Source organism: Zerene cesonia, chromosome 16 (assembly GCF_012273895.1).
Source record: "Zerene cesonia ecotype Mississippi chromosome 16, Zerene_cesonia_1.1, whole genome shotgun sequence".
In the NCBI taxonomy this organism is placed as follows: domain Eukaryota; kingdom Metazoa; phylum Arthropoda; class Insecta; order Lepidoptera; family Pieridae; genus Zerene; species Zerene cesonia.
The window spans coordinates 7983908-8002455 of record NC_052117.1 but is presented as its reverse complement, the minus strand read 5'-3'; the positions used below and the strand labels follow the sequence as shown (position 1 = coordinate 8002455).

Below are 18548 nucleotides of genomic sequence, written 5' to 3'. Positions count from 1 at the left end.
AGGATATTTAATGAGATCTATTAATTTTTCAATTAACGTGATATATTACTTGTCTGATCGATTCATTTTTCATTCAGCATCACGGAAAGATGTTACATAAAATACTTTTCAAATCAGTTAAAATTCTTTAATTTTAAATTTATCATCTTTTATCTTCTAATTGTACACAAGACGAAATATTTCAAACGAATGAGTATTGCAATTTGTGGGTTCCTCCAGGTATGGGGCTATATAGAGATTATAGGCAAAGATCTGAAAGTCGGTTGAAACTGTGTTTTTAAAATCATTAATTGGAATAAAATTTCTAAAATCGATAAAAAAACTATCTCAAATTCAAATGTACGTACATCGAACCTAGGTCGATAGTTAAAGCGGTGTAACCACAGTACCAACACATACCAGTATTCACAGTGGTCACCAGAAGTGGTACACTATACCGTTCAGCGGCCAGTGCGTTCCCAACTGTTGTGTTTGACGCGTGTGCATCAGGACTGAAATAAGCGAGCTCTGGCGGTGAGTAACGGGAACTAACGATTTAATTACTATTTTTCGTATTCAATGTTTTTTTATGACATTTCTTTAGTGAAATGGTAGATGTGTATGTAAAAATGTGGATATAGATGATAATGAAAGATAGCGTAAATTTTTTAGGTGTCATTTCTATAAATTTATATATAATAGGAGAAATAGAATGCGAATAGGACAAATAGAAACTGTATCAAATAATTATAAATTAATAATAATGTAAATAGACAAGTATAATCATACATAAAGTATTGGTTTTCTTAATAGTTAATAAATGTAACTGTAAATAAAAACTGAAGATTTTGTTTGTTTGTTCGCGCTGATATTAGGAAATGCTGGACTAATTTTAACAATTTCTTTCGCCCTTGTATATAAACGTAATCCTCATAGGCTGTATATGTAAGTACAATGGGCGAAGCCGAGGTGGAGCGCTAGTTACTAATAATTTTAAAGATAGAGTTTATACCAATTATATGTAACTAAAATAGAAAAATAGCTACAAGACTAGTTACTTAATCATAATTTAAAATGGCAAAATAATATAAAAGTAATATTTAATGGCTTATTCAAATAAATGATTCAAATCATACGTAATATTTATTTTTTATTTATACACAATTGCTATTTCTGAAATTTCGATTAGCTGAATGACCGACTATACGAAAATAAATGAATATTTACAAACAAAAATCGTTTATGTAAGACTGTTGAATAAAATTTGAATTACACGTATACTATATTTTTATAACACTATAATATGAAGACTTCGGTGTATATTCGTATATTCTTATTCTATGAAAGAATTTATTTAGTAAATAGATAATTTTACATCGTCTAAAAGATTTACTTTTTCTTTACATAAAGAAAACATATCTATAATACAATAATTTATTTTCTTATGATTACTACTACTAATTTGTTAAGAAGGTACTCGGTGTGGCTATTTCTTGAAAATATTTTATCAAAAAATATCTATAGACGCAGTAATTTTAAATATTATATATAATTTTAGTCGCTTTATTAAAAAGCAGCGCAACGTACCTACAAGTACGCAAATCTAATAATAATCTATTTAAGTATGTATTATAAAATAAAAAAAACATTAATACATAATGGACACAATATACACCGTAGATGAGAGCAGAGAAGAAGGTAAATACTGTATAAATTAAACTCCAAAAATACAGAAAAAACGATGATAAATGAAAATAATTAATATTTAAAAGAAACGAAAGCGTGAGAAATTTTTAAAGAATTCACAAAATAAACGAAGATTATATCTAATGTTATTACCAATAGTAATTAAAACATTAAATAAAGACAAACTGGCAACAGTAATTAACCCACTAATAAGTGTTTGACATATTGCATCTTCTAAACAAAAAGCGGTGAAAGTTGCGCATTCATATCTCATACCGATGCAATGTCCACAGACTGCAGTTCCTACAGATACTTCTAGAAATTAAGGGCACTCTCACTGGCCTGATATTGGATTTTATAGGTATCAGATAGCACCTGATACTGTGTCATGGGATCTACACATATAATAGAAAATATTATGGCGTTAGGCTTAAATAGTGGTTGTTTTGTAAATACAACTCTGTATTATAACTTACTAAAGAGGCTAATACCTTTTTTGTTTTAGACCAAATCGGCCTATATCTTCCGTTGAGATATAGATAGTCCCCTAACTTTTTATTTTTATTTATCTGCAGAATTATGCACTGAATGTGTGTTTTAATATAGCAGCTTGGTTCAACTGAATTATTATTGTTACGTATTTTGAGTGAAGTGTTTACATTATTTTAAAGGTTCATACATTATTTTTTTATGTTTTTTGTTTCTTTTATACATAAAAATTTTATATACAAATACATCCTATATATTGGTGAACTCTACTAGGATCATAACTCTATGTATCTATCTAATATATTTATTACTTGTATTATGTATTAGTTTTAATGGAAAATATAATACTATAGACAATTCAAACTTTCATCTGAAATGCATCATAAATACAAATCAATAAAATAAACAAACGATAGGACGATAAAAACTAATTCTTTTTCGTTACGACAATTACTATTTAAGTATAATTGCAATAAATTATTATTTTTAATCTTTTGCCCGTGTCATCGAACGCGTTAAATTCGGACTAGTTATCTAATTATAAATATTATAATAAACATTATTTTCTTCTTTTATTGTTCTTTCGGATATGTTCCCGAGCAGTTTATTGTCAAGTGCAAACCAAAAACAATAGACGACATCCTCAAAGCACAGACAATAAAATAAAAAAAAAAACTAAACTAAACCAACCCACTTACCTATAAAAAACAAAGAAACAATCTGCCGCCTCCAAAGGCGTGTCCCAAATACCGTCACACGAACAAGCAAGCAACGGTACATACGTCACGATCACACTTGACCTTTAATTCAGAAACAATGGAATAATCTTTGACAGTTTAGAGTGAAAGCTTATTCGCTATTATCCCATAGATAATAGCGAATATATGTAGATCATATGAAATAAGTTATTACTGTAAAATATGTTAATTAAGAAAAATGTTAAAGAGAAAACAGAAGTAAATTAGGTGACTTGAAGCGTTATTTAACGTGATATTTATGCTTGTAAGTTATTCCACATTAGATAGATATAACAGTTATTTTACGGTTCATGAATAAGCTCGAAATAATTTTTTTAATACGATAGTTCATGACTGATCAATTCTTCATTTTATATTTATCCTATAAACGCAAGTTTTTAAATACTTTTTAGGCATTTTTTGTAATAAACTAAATTAAAGCATACATTTGAAAACATCTATCATGCTATTAAGTGCCATTATTTGAGAATGTTATACAAACGCGTATTTCAAATTTTTGTTTCTATCAAACTTTAAGCTTATAACTCTTTTAATATTTTGCATTTTAAGTCTGAATCCTACTTGTAGTTTGTAAAAAACTACTGAACCGATTGCAATGTAATTTGGCAATAAAGTCAACCTTGTTACATTCCATATGTAACAAATAACAATTAATAACATTAAATGTAACAAGCATACAAATAACAAACAACATTGTTTTCGAATTCGAAACGCTTATTTCAGATCACAGTTAGTCATTCTTATCAACGATATGAAATTAAATGATTAGTGCTGGCCAATTATATTAACGAGTGTCATTTTGTGACATTTAACGGATTATATACGCGATTTATTTCAATTGTGTATGGTAGGTAAATATACACAATATTTTAACTATCATTCACTATACATTAATGCACTTGCAAAGTTTTGGATGAATACATATCCATTACATAAAAAAATGTTAACATTTTTTTTATTAACTCTAGCTGCGCCCCGCGGTTTCAGCCGCACGCATAATTCATATGTGACGGTATTAAAATCGTATTTTAACAATTCCATAGATCCTACTAGTCCTACTAATATTATAAATGCAAAAGTTTGTAAGGATGTGGGTGTGTTTGTTGCTCTTTCACGCAAAAACTACCGAACCGATTGCAATGAAATTTGGTACGTAGACAGCTGGACAACTGGAATAACATATAGGCAACTTTTTATCCCGATATTCCTACGGGATACGGACTTACGCGGGTGAAACCGCGGGGTACAGCTAGTGTTAATATAAAATGACTAGCTGTAACCGACGTCACTAGCGTGGTAGCCGGATAAGCAGTCTATGTAATAATCCAAATTCCAAACTATAATCTACGTTTGTACAAAGTTTCAAACAGATACGTTAAGCTGTTTTTGCGTGAAAGAGTGATCCATCCATCTACACAATCTGTCCTATTTATAATATCAGTAGGATATCATTTATTATCTAAAAAGCATAAATATAATATAAGTATAAGTTACATATGTATAAGTTCTTATGTAACAGGTGTTAGATGGTCAGTTTAAATAAACAATAAAATACCCTTTTATTTATGACCTATCAGTAAGAGAATTTCACATCAATAATATTTTCCAGTAGTAGTTTTAAAGATCTAAGCATACATAAATATATACATAGGGACAGCGGGAAGTGACTTCGCTTTACCTATTCTAAGATAGTGATTTAAAGATAGTTTCTATGCCCACATTTTCAACCGTCTTCCTCTAAAACAATCATTTCATCAATAGACAATTCAAACATCTTGCACACAATATTACCATATCATTAAAACGTAACAAATCGCAACAACGGTCACAGTGATGGCAACACTTAATGGTGTCTTGTGGAAAATTGTGGTGTGCGTCGCGGAAGCGGATTTCACTTTATGTCATATGGTAACATCGCAAATGATGGTACTAGGCGTGCCTTGTGTGATGTGGTGTGTGGAATTGCGCTCATAGATTAATCGGTGGGTGTGGGTCTATGCTTGAAGAGTTTTAGTTGTGAATTTGGGAGTTTGTGATGTTATATATTTCGTAATCTGATTCTAAGAATTCTTTCAGCAATAGAAAACCACGTTATAACTGTGTCAGTTATGCTTGTCTGTGTAAGTGTGAGTTACATATGTCAACCCGGGCGAAGCCTGGAGCGGCTAGTATATTATGATAGACAGGCTATGTCATCTACCTATTTCAATATTTTTTTTCCTTTTTTGTATAATTTTCCATTTGCCCTCATCCCGTTGGTCTCTGTTTGCTGTTTTAATATAGCCTTCCTCGATTAGCGAACTATCCAATGCACAAATAAGTTTTCATTCGAACCAGTCGTTTCTGGGTGCCTTCAAATTAAAAATCCACAACTTTCAGCCTTATATATAGCATTGTGTAAATCTTATTTGTTTCTTAGTAGCCGATTTGCTATGTATTATGCCTGATTCACTGAACTCCGACTCGATACCTCAGTTCATTGCCATATTATATACATGTGGTTCGCCCTGGCTTCGCCTGACTCTACTACGAGGATCACGTGCATATCCAACAATTGTTAAAATCGGTTTAGTGGTTTCTTAGATTAACGCGTTCAAACTAACCATACCTATAACACTATATACCACGTAAGACGTAATTTATTAAACGGTAGTTTATTATAGAATTAAATAGCATCATCACGAATAAACCAGTAAGTTAAAATTTCTAATTAAAGCAGATATACTATAGGAGACCTTATTCTTACCCCAAAATACTCATACGGAAAACTATAGCGTCAAAGAAGAGGCGTAGTGCCAGCATAAAAGTTGTAAGAGGAAAAATATCGGTACTGGTTTTCCCTCCGAGGCTGGAAACCTGAATGCGACCGAGTGGAAAGGAGACCGCATGCCATGGCACGTCACTGTTATGCCATTAACATAATAGTTGGTCTGCCTGAGCTATAGGCGGCCGCGATTTGATTTCTAATATTGATTTAGTAATAGCTTTAAACTAGCTTTCCGCCCGCGGCTTTGCACGCGTAGTCGCAGGAAAGATAGACTCGGGGTTTTCCTCGCATGTTCCCGTTCCCGTGGGACCTCCGGGATAAAAATGTTTATTTTTATATCTTACGTCCCTCCCCCGGTTCTAAGGTACCTCTGCACAAATTTTCAGCCAAATCGGTTAATCCGTTCTAGAGCTATAAATAGTGTAACTAACACCACTTTCTTTTATATATATAAAGATGATGAAGTACATGCTAGTAGAAAAACTGGTTATATGCAGTTATGTCTCACGTCCCTTGAATTGCACTTCTTACGTCTGCGTCTAGTTGTTTTCCTGTACCCCGCAGTGCATGATGATATAAAGCCTATGTCTACAAATAGACTATCTAACATTGAAATAATTTTTCAAATCGGTTCAGTAGTTTAGGAGATGAGCTCGCTTATACGAACTCTTCATATATTATATATATAATCTCTTCATATTATTAGCATTGATTGTTAGTACAAGACATCATAAAAATCGGTTGACCCAACCCAATTTTAGAGGCGACAAACACAAAAAAACAATCGATCGTATTGACAACCACCCCTTTTTTCGGAGTCGGATTAAATGTACTTATAATTAATAATTTAATGTGCATTTTCGATTCGTTCTTACATATGTCGAATTAATTCAATGTAAATAACTTTTTTATTTATTGATTATACATGTTTGATATTATGTGTTGTGTGTGTGTGTGTGTGGATGCATATGAGATATAAGTGTAGTGGTAGGATTGATTATAAATATGATTTATAACATGAAATAAATTATCATATAATAAGCTTATCACTTGGCCTGCATCATAACATTGATACTGAACCTGTCAAGTGCTGCACAAGATACCTGTTTTACGATAAAATATTCTTGATAAAGTAATGAAGAGTCTTCATTTCTTTTAGTTTCTAAGTATGGATAATATAAATTCTTTATGTTTAATATATTTAAATTACGTGTCACATTGTTTGTCTGCAATGAACTCCAAAACTACTCAACCGATTTTGATCAAATTTGCACAGCATGTCCATTTTTATCCCACTTTAAAGATACGATTATTCTTATTTCAATGACGATAAAAGACAACCCGGGTGGACCCGGGGCGTGGAGCGAGTAAGTATATAAAACGCCAAAGTCCGATTGACTGACTGATCTATTCATACACAGCCAAAACTACTGGACCAATCGGGCTGAAATTTGGCATGCAGATAGCCACTATGATGTTATCCGCTAAGAGATTATTGTATAAATTCTACACCCAAGCGGAATAATAGGGGATGATAGTTTGTATCATGACAATGTATTTACCAAGCGGGCGAAGCTGCGGGCAAGAGCTAGTTGTTATCATAGAATCGCACCTACTATACGGTAACTGTAGGTTCTTACATAAGGTTTATTAAATAAGTTATGAAATTCGTTTTATTACATGTCTTAAGTGAATTTTTTCATACCAATTGTCCTACTTACATTGAAGAACAAATCTTTATTTATCCAAAAAAAAACGTAATGACTGATATATCATAATTACCTATTACATATAATGTTAAAAATTTATGTGGAGTTTAATCAAACTCTAACTCAAACTCAAACATTTATTTATTCAATTAAACTTCTTATAGAAGCACTTTTGCATCGTCATAACACAGTATTTACATTTACCACTGGTTCGGAAAGTTCTGCAGAGAAGAGACGGCAAGATACTCTGTAGTTGCTCTTTCAATATAATATCTATTTTATTTTAATTCTATATAATACGTAATATGTATGTACATAACAATGATGCCAAAGAACTGGACAACATTCTATGGATTTTCATCTTCCATATTATATTCGATAATGCTTTTGTAGGCTCTCTGAACGAATACATTTTTAATATAGTTTTTTGAATTTAGCACTACTAAACTCTGATATATGAATTCAACATAGTCAATAGTAATTAAACTCAACAGATATGTTATTAATCTCATAAATAGAACAAAAAAGGTAATTTCATCAGCAGTTTTTCTCTCGAATTCCAATCCTCAATGCTCACATGATTTAGTAGTGAAAAAGACGTACTGAGATAGAGAAGAGAGAGAGAAATAGTTCCAAATTCTTGTTACATAGTGCCATAAAATTTTCCATAAGTTTGTTATGAAGGCAGGCTTTTATTAACCGCGTGTCCAATCGACCGAAAATCGTCAAATATCCAAAATCTGGGTAACGACCGCGTGAAAGTAAAAGTAGGCTAATGTGTTCTTAAAATTATATCCGTTATTATGTGACATCCTTATAAAAACCCACAATATACGGAGGTTAAAAATAATTTGTTGGTAATGAAAAGGCATTGTCAGCTGTGTTTTTAGATTCAGATAAGGCAAGATTGTGGTTTTAATTTTGTATGAAAATTTTACGTGAAAAATAAAAAAAATATGTGCTAAAGTAAAGTCAGTTTAACGGTCTATAATAAACATTACATACTTCTTTATATCTCTTCCATCTTGGAGTGCATAAAAAATATTACATAATTCATTAAAAAAAATATATTCTTATAATTTTTTTTCCTTACACAACTATTTAAAAGTAGGTACAGCAAAATATGCTTTTAAATTTTGTTGCATTTTTTATAACTGACGATACATACGATACAAAGACAATTTGTAATGTAAAGATTTAAGAATTGATTAAACATTAACATTACATTTTAATTAAAACCTTCAAATATCACCATAAAACCGTAAAATACTAATATTGTTATAAACTTCAAAGGATTTTCGAGATATAACGGAAAAAAATCGAACCGGTTTTATGTAGGTCAGTGACGCTTACATAGGTCTGTGTCATGGCCGCGAGGGCGTTCACCTTTGCGTTATAGCGATCTGAGATCACATCCAATAGAAAGGTATAATGTGATGTTAGCTATTTACGTAATTAATAGTGGGAACTGTAGACTTTTATATATATTGAAATGTAAAAAGTACTAACTTTTTGATGCTCCACCCGAGTAGTCGAAATAAAACTCGAATAGTCGCCATTCCCGTGAGATTTCCAGGATAAAATCTATCGGCTTTACTAAGGTTGCAAAATATACTTGTACCAAATTTCATTAAAATCGGTTTAGTATTTTAGGCGTGAAGAAGAGACAGGCAGAGTTACTTTCGCAATTATTAGGTATAATTTGTGGGGTAGGTAGTTAGTAGGGATTTGTGAATGTTGGAGTCGAACACTCTTCGACAATGAGACAATTAGGTAAAGCATGTGCAACAATTACCATCAGGTGGACCAGCAGCTTACCGCTGCGATATAGAAAAATAGAAATTACTTTATAGTCGCCTTTACCGTATGTTGAAGCTTTCTATGAAACAAGCATATTGAGTCAGATTTTTTTTACATATTAAACAAAAGAGTCATACCAATACAAAACAGTAAATACATAATGTAATTTGAATTGTGTATACGTGCATGTAGGGTTGTTTTCATGAATTTTAGTTTTGTAAAGCTTGTTGGTTTAATATCCTATCCTACTATCCTATTAATATTATAAATGCGAAAGTTTGTAAGGCTGTGTGTGTGTTTGTTGCTCTTTAACACAAAAACTACTGAACCGATTGCAATGAAATTTGGTACGTAGATAGCTGGACAACTGGAATAACATATAGGCAACTTTTTATCCCGATATTCCTACGAGATACAGACTTACGCGGGTAAAAGCGCGGGGCGCAGCTAGTAACATTATAAATGCGAAAGTTTGTAAGGATGTGTGTGTGTTTGTTGCTCTTTCACGCATAAACTACTCAACCAATTGCAATGAAATTTGGTACGTAGATAGCTGGACAACTGGAATAACATATAGGCAACTTTTTATCCCGATATTCCTAGGTGATACGGACTTACGCGAATGAAACCGCGGGGCGCAGTATAAAATATAAGGTGAAATAGGCTATTTCACCTTTATATCTAGACGATTATCATTCGTTGCATGCAACACAAATATATTTTGCACGTAAGGAAATTATTATAAATCCGTGACAAAGAAAGTGACTCACTTTGTGGTTTTACACGTGTAAATAAACACCGCAGGAATGTAAAAGTATTTTCCTTTGTTTACTGATTGTGACTTTTGATTTTTTGTTATATCGAGAGGATGTTATTTTTAAGGGCTTTTAATAGTTTTTTAAAGGCAGATGATTGAAAGGTTTTATTATTAACTTTAACTGTCTGTATGTGCAGCATTTTGTGGCATTTGTGATAGATTTTCTATCTCATTATCCTATTTTAGAGACTCTTAGATTTAGTAGTATTTCTTTACACTTATGTATTTAAGTACCTACTACTACTACTACATATGAAGTCATAAAATCAGCCAAAATTGGTTCAAAGGTTTCGACATGAAAGCCCGACAAACAGGCGAAATTATTTTCGCATATATGAATACGTTATATTCGTTTGTAGTTATAGCTAGACTAGCGATTCTCTAGACTAAAATAAATAGTATTAGTTAATATCAAAGGAAGCTTAGTTAATTCTAACGTCAAAGTTACGCTAACATTAACACGTGTGTAAACTCCACTTCACAACTTTAACTTTAACTTGTTATTTCGTTAACACATAACGGAACACGATTGAAACAAGTTGAAAGTAAATTTCGACTGTAAATTACTCATGAATTTTGGGATATATTATAAATTTTCATATTCAATCAATATATATATTTTCAAGGTTCTGTATGAGAAATAATGATTAGTTTTAAGTTAGTATTTTCTTGTGTTTGATTTTACGCGAGTATTATACATTTAGACATTAAAAACTTTTTAACGGATTTTAAACGCGATTGATTCACCAACGTTTCGAACACTTAACAGCGAGCGTGGTCACGGGGAGACTCTCCGTTCAAAAGTTTTTAGGTTTTAAGTTATTTTGATAATCTTACGTGAGTATGTAAAAAAATTAATGCTAGGATTGGATATTTATCGAAAGAAAGGGGTGTTAGTTTCACTATTTATAACTCAAGAACGCATTAATCGATTTGGCGGAAAATCTGTGCAGAGGTAGCTTAGAACCAGGAGACGGACATAGGAAAGTTTTTATCCCGGGAATACCTCGGGAACGGGAACATGCGAGGAAAACCCCGCCTATCTTTCCTGCGACTACGCGGGCAAAGCCGCGGGCGGAAAGCTAGTATATTACTATTGTGGGAGTCGAGCACGCTTCGGCACGAATTGGGCCAGCTCGCACCGGGGAAGTACCACACCCCCACAGAAAACCGGCGTGAAATAGTGGCATGCCACTGTGTTTCGTACGGTGAGTGGGGGAGCCGGAGGCCCGTTTCCTTTTCCTCACCTGTCCTAGTCCATTCCTTCTTTCCAGTCGTTAATCCTTCCCTTTTCCCTTACCCCATAAAAGCGGGCAGCGCATTCACAGAGGTACCTTTGCGAATGTTTATGGGCGGTGGTGATCGCTTACCATCAGGCGAACCACCAGCTCAGCTGCCCGCTATGACATAAAAAAAAAAAAAATTATATTATACTAGCTCTCTCACACGCGGACGAAACTACGGTCAAAAGTATTTTCATATGTTGTTCTGTTACATAAGTATAACTGCAATGTATCATCAAAATTTGTTGAAAGTATTCGCGTGAGAGTTAAAAACATGCGTCGTATGTACATCTATCCATCTATCCTCACAAACTTTCGTATTTATAAGTAACTAGCTGCGCCCCGCGGTTTCACCCGCGTAAGTCCGTCTCCTGTAGGAATATCGGGATAAACAGTTGCCTATATGTTATTCCAGTTGTCCAGATTGCAATGAAATTCGTTTCGTATCTACGTATCGGTTCAGTATCGTAGTTCAGGTGTTTGCGTGAAAGAGCAACAAGCGCACACACATCCTTACAAACTTTCGCATTTATAATATTAGTAGGATTTATCATTTATTATTTATTATTTTGATTTGGCATATTGATTGTTTCCTATTACTTCTTTGTGTTGTACTTCAAAATAACTAATATTGTTTTTTTTTCTTTACAGGTATTCAACATGACGCGGCGAAAAAGTGTGTGTTCAAAGTGGACTTTAGTTTTAGTTTTATTTGTGTGTCCGTTAGTTTACTCGCGACCGCAAGAACCTATTACGACCGAATTAAGTTCCGAAGAAAAAACTACAGATTCTCCTCTAAGGTATAGATTTAGGATAAATAATAGTAATAATTATTATGATATCAGGTCTGATTACGGTAATAGTAATGTTAGTTTCTTTCGATTAGCATACGTAAGCCCTTACTCTATAAATCACAACCAACATACAAATAATACAAACCTAAATTTTCGTACAAACAGATTGATTCGAAAAAATTTTAAGGTAAAACAAAGCTCAAATCCATCCAATAAATTAAAGAACAATAAAATATCTTCGGGTCAAAAAAATAAACCGGTTATCAAAAAAATAATCACAAAATGGACGGATAACGTGAAAGATGATAATTTGGAGTTTTCGCGTGAAGACACCGGGGATACAAAAGCTAAACATCCTATCTCTCCAAATAACAACTATTTTTCTAGTTCAGAAGATAATCAGGATATAACAGAAGATGTAAAACAATCATCTAATAAGCGTTACACATATACATATCAGCCACAATCAGATTATTCTGAAGAAACTCACGTATATTCCAATAACGTACACATTATTGATAAGCATCCTTTTAATTCACCCACAAGACCAACATTCATATTCAACACACCCACTCCCACACCAATAATAACTAACGTTGGCTATCCTAAGCCATGGCCTGAAAGCCAAACACCTCATCGAAGGCCTATTAAACCAATTAAATCTACGACATATAAAAATCCCTACAATAACCACCATCCTCAATACCCTGGTAGTATATTTGATGTTACTACTTTCCCGCCCACAAACGCTTACACTGACAGAATAGTCATCAGGCCAGAAGAATACGCTGGCGTTTCTGATGACTGTCCTACTATATTCTTAACTCTAAATAATACTTTTCAAGGCCAGGGAAAGGAAGCTTGTCCGGATCTCAATATTGCAGTCAACACAAATGTCGTAAACAAAAACAACGTTATTGAATCAGACGAAGACCCTGACGCGGATACGTTGACTGATATCTTTGGATTACCGGAGGAAAATTCCGAAAGTGAGGAACCTGCTAATGATTATGTTGAGTCCGATGAAGTGCCGGAAGAAGACAGCGCTCCGATAGAGAGCCTAGAACTATCGAATTATAACGCTGCGAATTCTTTAGAAGCGGAACCGGAATCTGCTAATTTAGCTAATTTTCCTAATTCCCCTGTATCCGCACTATCCCGACCAGGTCAAGACGACGATGACGACGGCTTTGGCTTTTCAGCTATGCTTGATTTCTTTCGCCCTGCAATCAGCGGTTTCAGTTGGCTAGCGTCCATAAATCCATTGAGTTTTCCAATCCTTTCTTTTCTTTTAGCACCGTTAATATTTATCGTGGCTAGTACATCTGGGATCGCTACTCTCTTTGCACCTTGGGCGTTGTCGTACGCAAGAGAGGCACCAAATGTAAATCTTTATAGACCACAGTGGGAATGGGATGAATATTATAAAACCTGGAATCTTAATACGAATGACAACCCTGGAAGATGGAGACCAGATATTCCTATTATTACCAGGAAAATAGGTCGCAGTCCTGTGTCTCGCGACAGACCGAGTTGGGTTGATAAAGTCCAACAATGGATAACTAGTGTGACGAACAGAATTAAATCGAACAATCGCAAAAGTAGAAAGAAAAAATAGGAGCATTCTCATTTTATTTATCGTTAGCATATGAAAACGTATAAAGTTACTTGTGTTACCATGTTAGCAAGAATATTTAAAACCCGACTGAATTAAATACTTATATTAATTATATTACTACACTAAATCATAACACTTCGTCTCATACTTCCTATTATAAATATTTCGGCGCATTTTTGACATAAATTAATTCTGCCTGACATTTAATAAACGAATGTGTGCGGTGTGTTAGCTAAACATATTATTCTTTATTTATATATCACATACGTGTGGAAAAGTTGACTGACACCACTGTTTATTTAAACTAAGTAAACTACGTATTGGAATGCCTAATAATATAAAGAAATATTACTTGAACAACCGTTTGAAATCTAAGGTGCTAATGGGAAACTTTAAATATCAGGCATATCATCTTGTTATAATCTAGTATAATGCATACCTATTAGATGAACTTATATTAAATTTTAATGTTTGATACACGACCGTATACCTACCTATTCATCTGATACTCGTATTGAATAAATATAAGAAAGAAGACTTAAAGCTTTTGCTCATATTTATACAATAGAAAATTTAAAAATTTACTCAAAAGCGAAGGAGAATCATCAGAATTTAAATTTATGCTTTTTTAATTAATCAATATTTACAAAATATTTGACTTCATTAGGAATAAGAGCTTGGCAGTATTAATAATAAATATTATGACATTAAATTAAAATGTACATATCTATCATAATAATAATTCTAAGATATTTAAACATATTTTTTATTTTGTATTTATTCACCACACTCGTATTTAATAAAATATACTTAATTATTCATTGTTTTATTTTTGTATGTGTTTTGTATTCACAAATTCCTTCACTCCTATTTCTGTAATAATTTATATCATCACCAATAGTATAAAACAATAGAAAACCTTATTAAGAGGAGTCATTCATAAATAATGATTAATGCAATTTTATAATTTATCCTGACTTTATCATCGAAAGGTCTTATTTATACATATAACTTATCATCAATCACTTAGCTTCTGTTTGGGAAAAAAAAATCGTTTGTAATTAATTATTTCATATCGAAGTAATCTATATTGATTATTAATACTATACTTCAATAATAAGAGAGTTTGGTTATTTGAACGCGTTAATCTCAGGTGCTAGTAAACTGATTTTTTAAATTTATTTCACTGTTATTCAATATAAAAGTGTTAAAGGCTACATAATTTTTATATATTTTCCCTTTGTTAAATAAACATATACACAAGCTGTCAATATATTTTTTTCATTCCAGACAAGCCGCGCCAGAGACTTCAGAAGAGACTTCCAAAACTGTGGAGCTACCTGCTGTTGTTCCAGAAACTATAAGTACTTCAAGAAACGTCAAAAATAAATCTCCACTGATCGGCGAATCTATTACAAAAGTTGCCAATCAGCTATTAGATAAAGCACCAGCAAACGATTCTTCTGATGCAGCACTCCCTGACACAAGAATCCCACCCAAACTCAAAACACAGTTGGCTCAAAAACATAAGATCAGAACAAGGAACGAAGACGGTGATGAACAGAATGAATATTCTCATGCTGGTGTCGCAGTGCCTGTTACTATGGAAGAGCTTGAAAATGAAAATAAAGTACCTGCTATTGAATCATCGACGTCCAACGAAGGTATATCAACTTGGATTTTATTGAGTAATCCACCTAATAAGGAAAATTCTACAACGGAGCCTACTAAAATTGAAGATAATAAGAAGCCGAAGCCTACAAAAAATAAAACTAAAAGACCACCAACAAAACCATCATTACCTAAAAGACCTATTGTGGGGAGCACAAATAAATCAGATTTAGTTGCTAGCGGATCAGCTATAAATGAAAATGTCTACAACAAAATTAAAGATACAGTTATGACCAACGTGCAGAAAAACAAAAACAGTCCACCTCGAACTACAACTGTTACAACAACAACTCCCGTCGCTCCTACTGAAACAACGATAAAAAAAGAAGTAACTAAAGAGCCAAGCGTGGTTGTTCCTGTAATAAAAGTAACTTCTAAGCCTGGTAAAAAGAAGGAAAAAATTAAGTATAAAACTAGTACTACTTTGGCATCTATTCCAAGCGATTCGGCGATGTTGCCCATGGAACCAAAAGAACAAGAGATTGAATTGGAAGTTAGTACACCAGCGACTACAACGAAAAAGCCGAAACGAACTTCACTAAAAAAGAAGACTAAAACAAAGAAACGGAAAACCTCTAAGCCCAAGCCCACTGCTGCAACAGCTGTGACAGCAGAGCTTAAAACTGCAAACAAAACTAAATCTACAAAAACAAATAAGAAGCCAACTACTGCTACAGGACCCTTCACAAGCCAAATTTACAATTACTTTTCAAGGGAAGTAATGCCTTCTGTTGGTGTTGGAGTTATTGGTTTAGCTGGATTAGTTGGGCTTGCTAGCTATTTCTTATATCCATTCGCAACTCCCGTACGACGAACCTTTGAAGTTGACAAAAAAGATGATATTTACAGAAATAATGCCGAAGAGTATGCCAACGAGGGCAATGGCCAACCTGAAGAAGAAATGTTATCAACCGTAATAGCTGGTATGCCTGCGCATGCAAAGCATAAATTGAATCCATATGCTGCACAAACTGCTTACACAAGTAGATATCCAGTTAAAAAAGATCAACAAGATATTCGCTATAGGCACGTTGCAACAAAATATGAACCAAATTATAATGTTCACTACCCCCAACAAAAAACAGGCATTGCACATGGCGCAGTTTATAATGAGCCACTGAATTACCACCAACGTCATCAGTATGAAACAAGACATGCTTACACTACGTCATATCCCGCCGTGGAGCCGATATATGCTGCACCACAGACAGGTCCATCAGACATATCTTCATATGGAAGCGACACTTCGGGATCTGTTGTATATGGTGTAAAACCATCGGCTGATACTGACTTTAAACCGGTCTACCCGTATGATACCCAATTCTACAGCGAAACTACAAGTAGTGCTGTAACGCATTCCCCAACATCAATGTACCTTGGTTCTAACAATGAGGCTGAGGAATCAAATAATAGTCAATATACAGACGAGACGGAAGTAGACACAGAAAATGGTGACAATAAATTTGTAGTTGGAAACGTGCCTAAAGAACTATCCGATTCAGCAACACCAGCTGTTGTCCCCGAGCATGGCCCAAGGAAGCTAAATAGAAAGCGAAGAAGTTCGCGCAATAAACGAGGTATTGCCATCGAGGAAGTTTTGGAAGCAGCAAAAGAAAAGGAAAAAGATGCTTTTCTGAGTAATGAAATCGATGATGCTCAAAACATGTCACCCATGAATTTGCCATCTCTACAGTACCTACCAATAGAGGAAGAAAAGATTAAGGAAAAGGTAATACCAATTTACGCTGTTTCAGTAGATCCAAAAGAAACAGAAGCAGATACGACTACAATGAGAAATGACATTGTAGAAAGCGTATCAACGTTGCCTGTAGATGATGCGACAAATGAAAAAACTAAAGAAACTGATGTAAACAATGGTTCAGAATTATCTACTAGGCCCTTTAGAGTATATGAAGTATATTCAACAGAAAAAAGTAGTGCCTTAACAAACGAGGCGTCCAACGACGAAACGAGCGATGCATTTAACACAGAAACAACCACTGAATTCAAATCTGATTCATCTACAGGTGTTCCTTCAAAATCGCAAACTACAAGCGCACGACCAACCCTTTTCCCAGAAATATTAACATACCCGCCCCCGTCTAACGGCTCTGGATTTTTCGACTTTTTACAGCGGCTCGTAGATTTTAAGTATAGGTTAGGATTAAGCATCCTTCAAAGCACTTCCAATTCATTGAATAAATATTTGCGAGGTATGGAGGAGTCACTTAAGAATGCATCTAAACCACCCCACTAGGCTAATTAACTCTACCTATCGAACTGCATTTATTATTGGATCGTAACTTTATCTAATTCAATTAGATCTTCTATAGCGTGTAAGGTTTTGGAGAGGAAACCCGCCTTTTACTAAAGTCTCCTTAAATAAAAAATTGCATGCTTGTTATATATTGTTATATAAGCAATGTTGTACGTTTATCAATTGTCATTGATATCTTGCAACAAAATTAAATGAGAAATTTTGAAAGAATAGAAAAAATTCGAATTTTTTCTATTCTTTCAAAATTTCTCATTTATAAAGCATTTCAATGCTATAAAACTAAAAATTAAATTTAACAAAATTAAAGCCTGAATGAAGTTTTTTTTATCAAAGAATTGTTTAGAAACTAACCACAACGAAGTTATCGACGGTCGACACTGGCCCGATTTGTTTCGCGAAAAGGATGGCATGTCCGTACTGTTTTTTATGTTTGTTCGACTTGGCTTGACTTGGTAATTTTGCGTAGGTCTTTAAATACATGGCGGAACTTCTACGTTTAAAGCGAATTCTTCTTTAAAAATATATTTTCAGGATGTTATCCTCGATTTATGGTTGAGGGAAATCTGCTGATCATATATGTAATATTTTAAAATACATTTGATGTGTCTGGAACTGATTTTTTATAACTATTATTATAAGAGTGTTATTTTAAGAGGTCTAATTATATACCTATGTATATTATATTATGATAACCGTGTGTTGTCAATATCTCATTAATTATAATATTTGTAATATTTATATTATTATCAATTATATGGAAGATATAATATTTTGTGTAAATACTGAAATATATTTTTATTAAAATAAATGGTACGTTTTATTGGATTGTTTTTGTATGATAAATTATAAACTAAATAATTACCCATTTAAATTGATAAGCGGAAATATTATGCAATTAT

The 18548-nt window shown here is 33.3% G+C and overlaps 1 protein-coding gene across 1 annotated transcript; it reads left to right on the top strand.

Annotated features, from left to right (window-relative positions):
* The first annotated feature begins 388 nt into the window (after positions 1-388).
* Positions 389-17835, top strand: LOC119832744. Its single transcript, XM_038356471.1, has 3 exons — positions 389-513; positions 11940-12088; positions 14991-17835. The coding sequence occupies exons 2-3, from the start codon at positions 11949-11951 to the stop codon at positions 17626-17628; spliced, it is 2778 nt and encodes a 925-aa protein (XP_038212399.1). The 5' UTR covers positions 389-513; positions 11940-11948; the 3' UTR covers positions 17629-17835.
* Positions 17836-18548: the final 713 nt, after the last annotated feature.

Excerpts from the sequence above, each read along its gene's own strand:
- LOC119832744 (XM_038356471.1), top strand. The coding sequence starts at position 11,949 with ATGACGCGGCGAAAAAGTGTGTGTTCAAAGTGGACTTTAGTTTTAGTT. Across the intron at positions 12,089-14,990 it reads ACTACAGATTCTCCTCTAAG|ACAAGCCGCGCCAGAGACTT; the intron begins GTATAGATTTAG and ends TTTTCATTCCAG.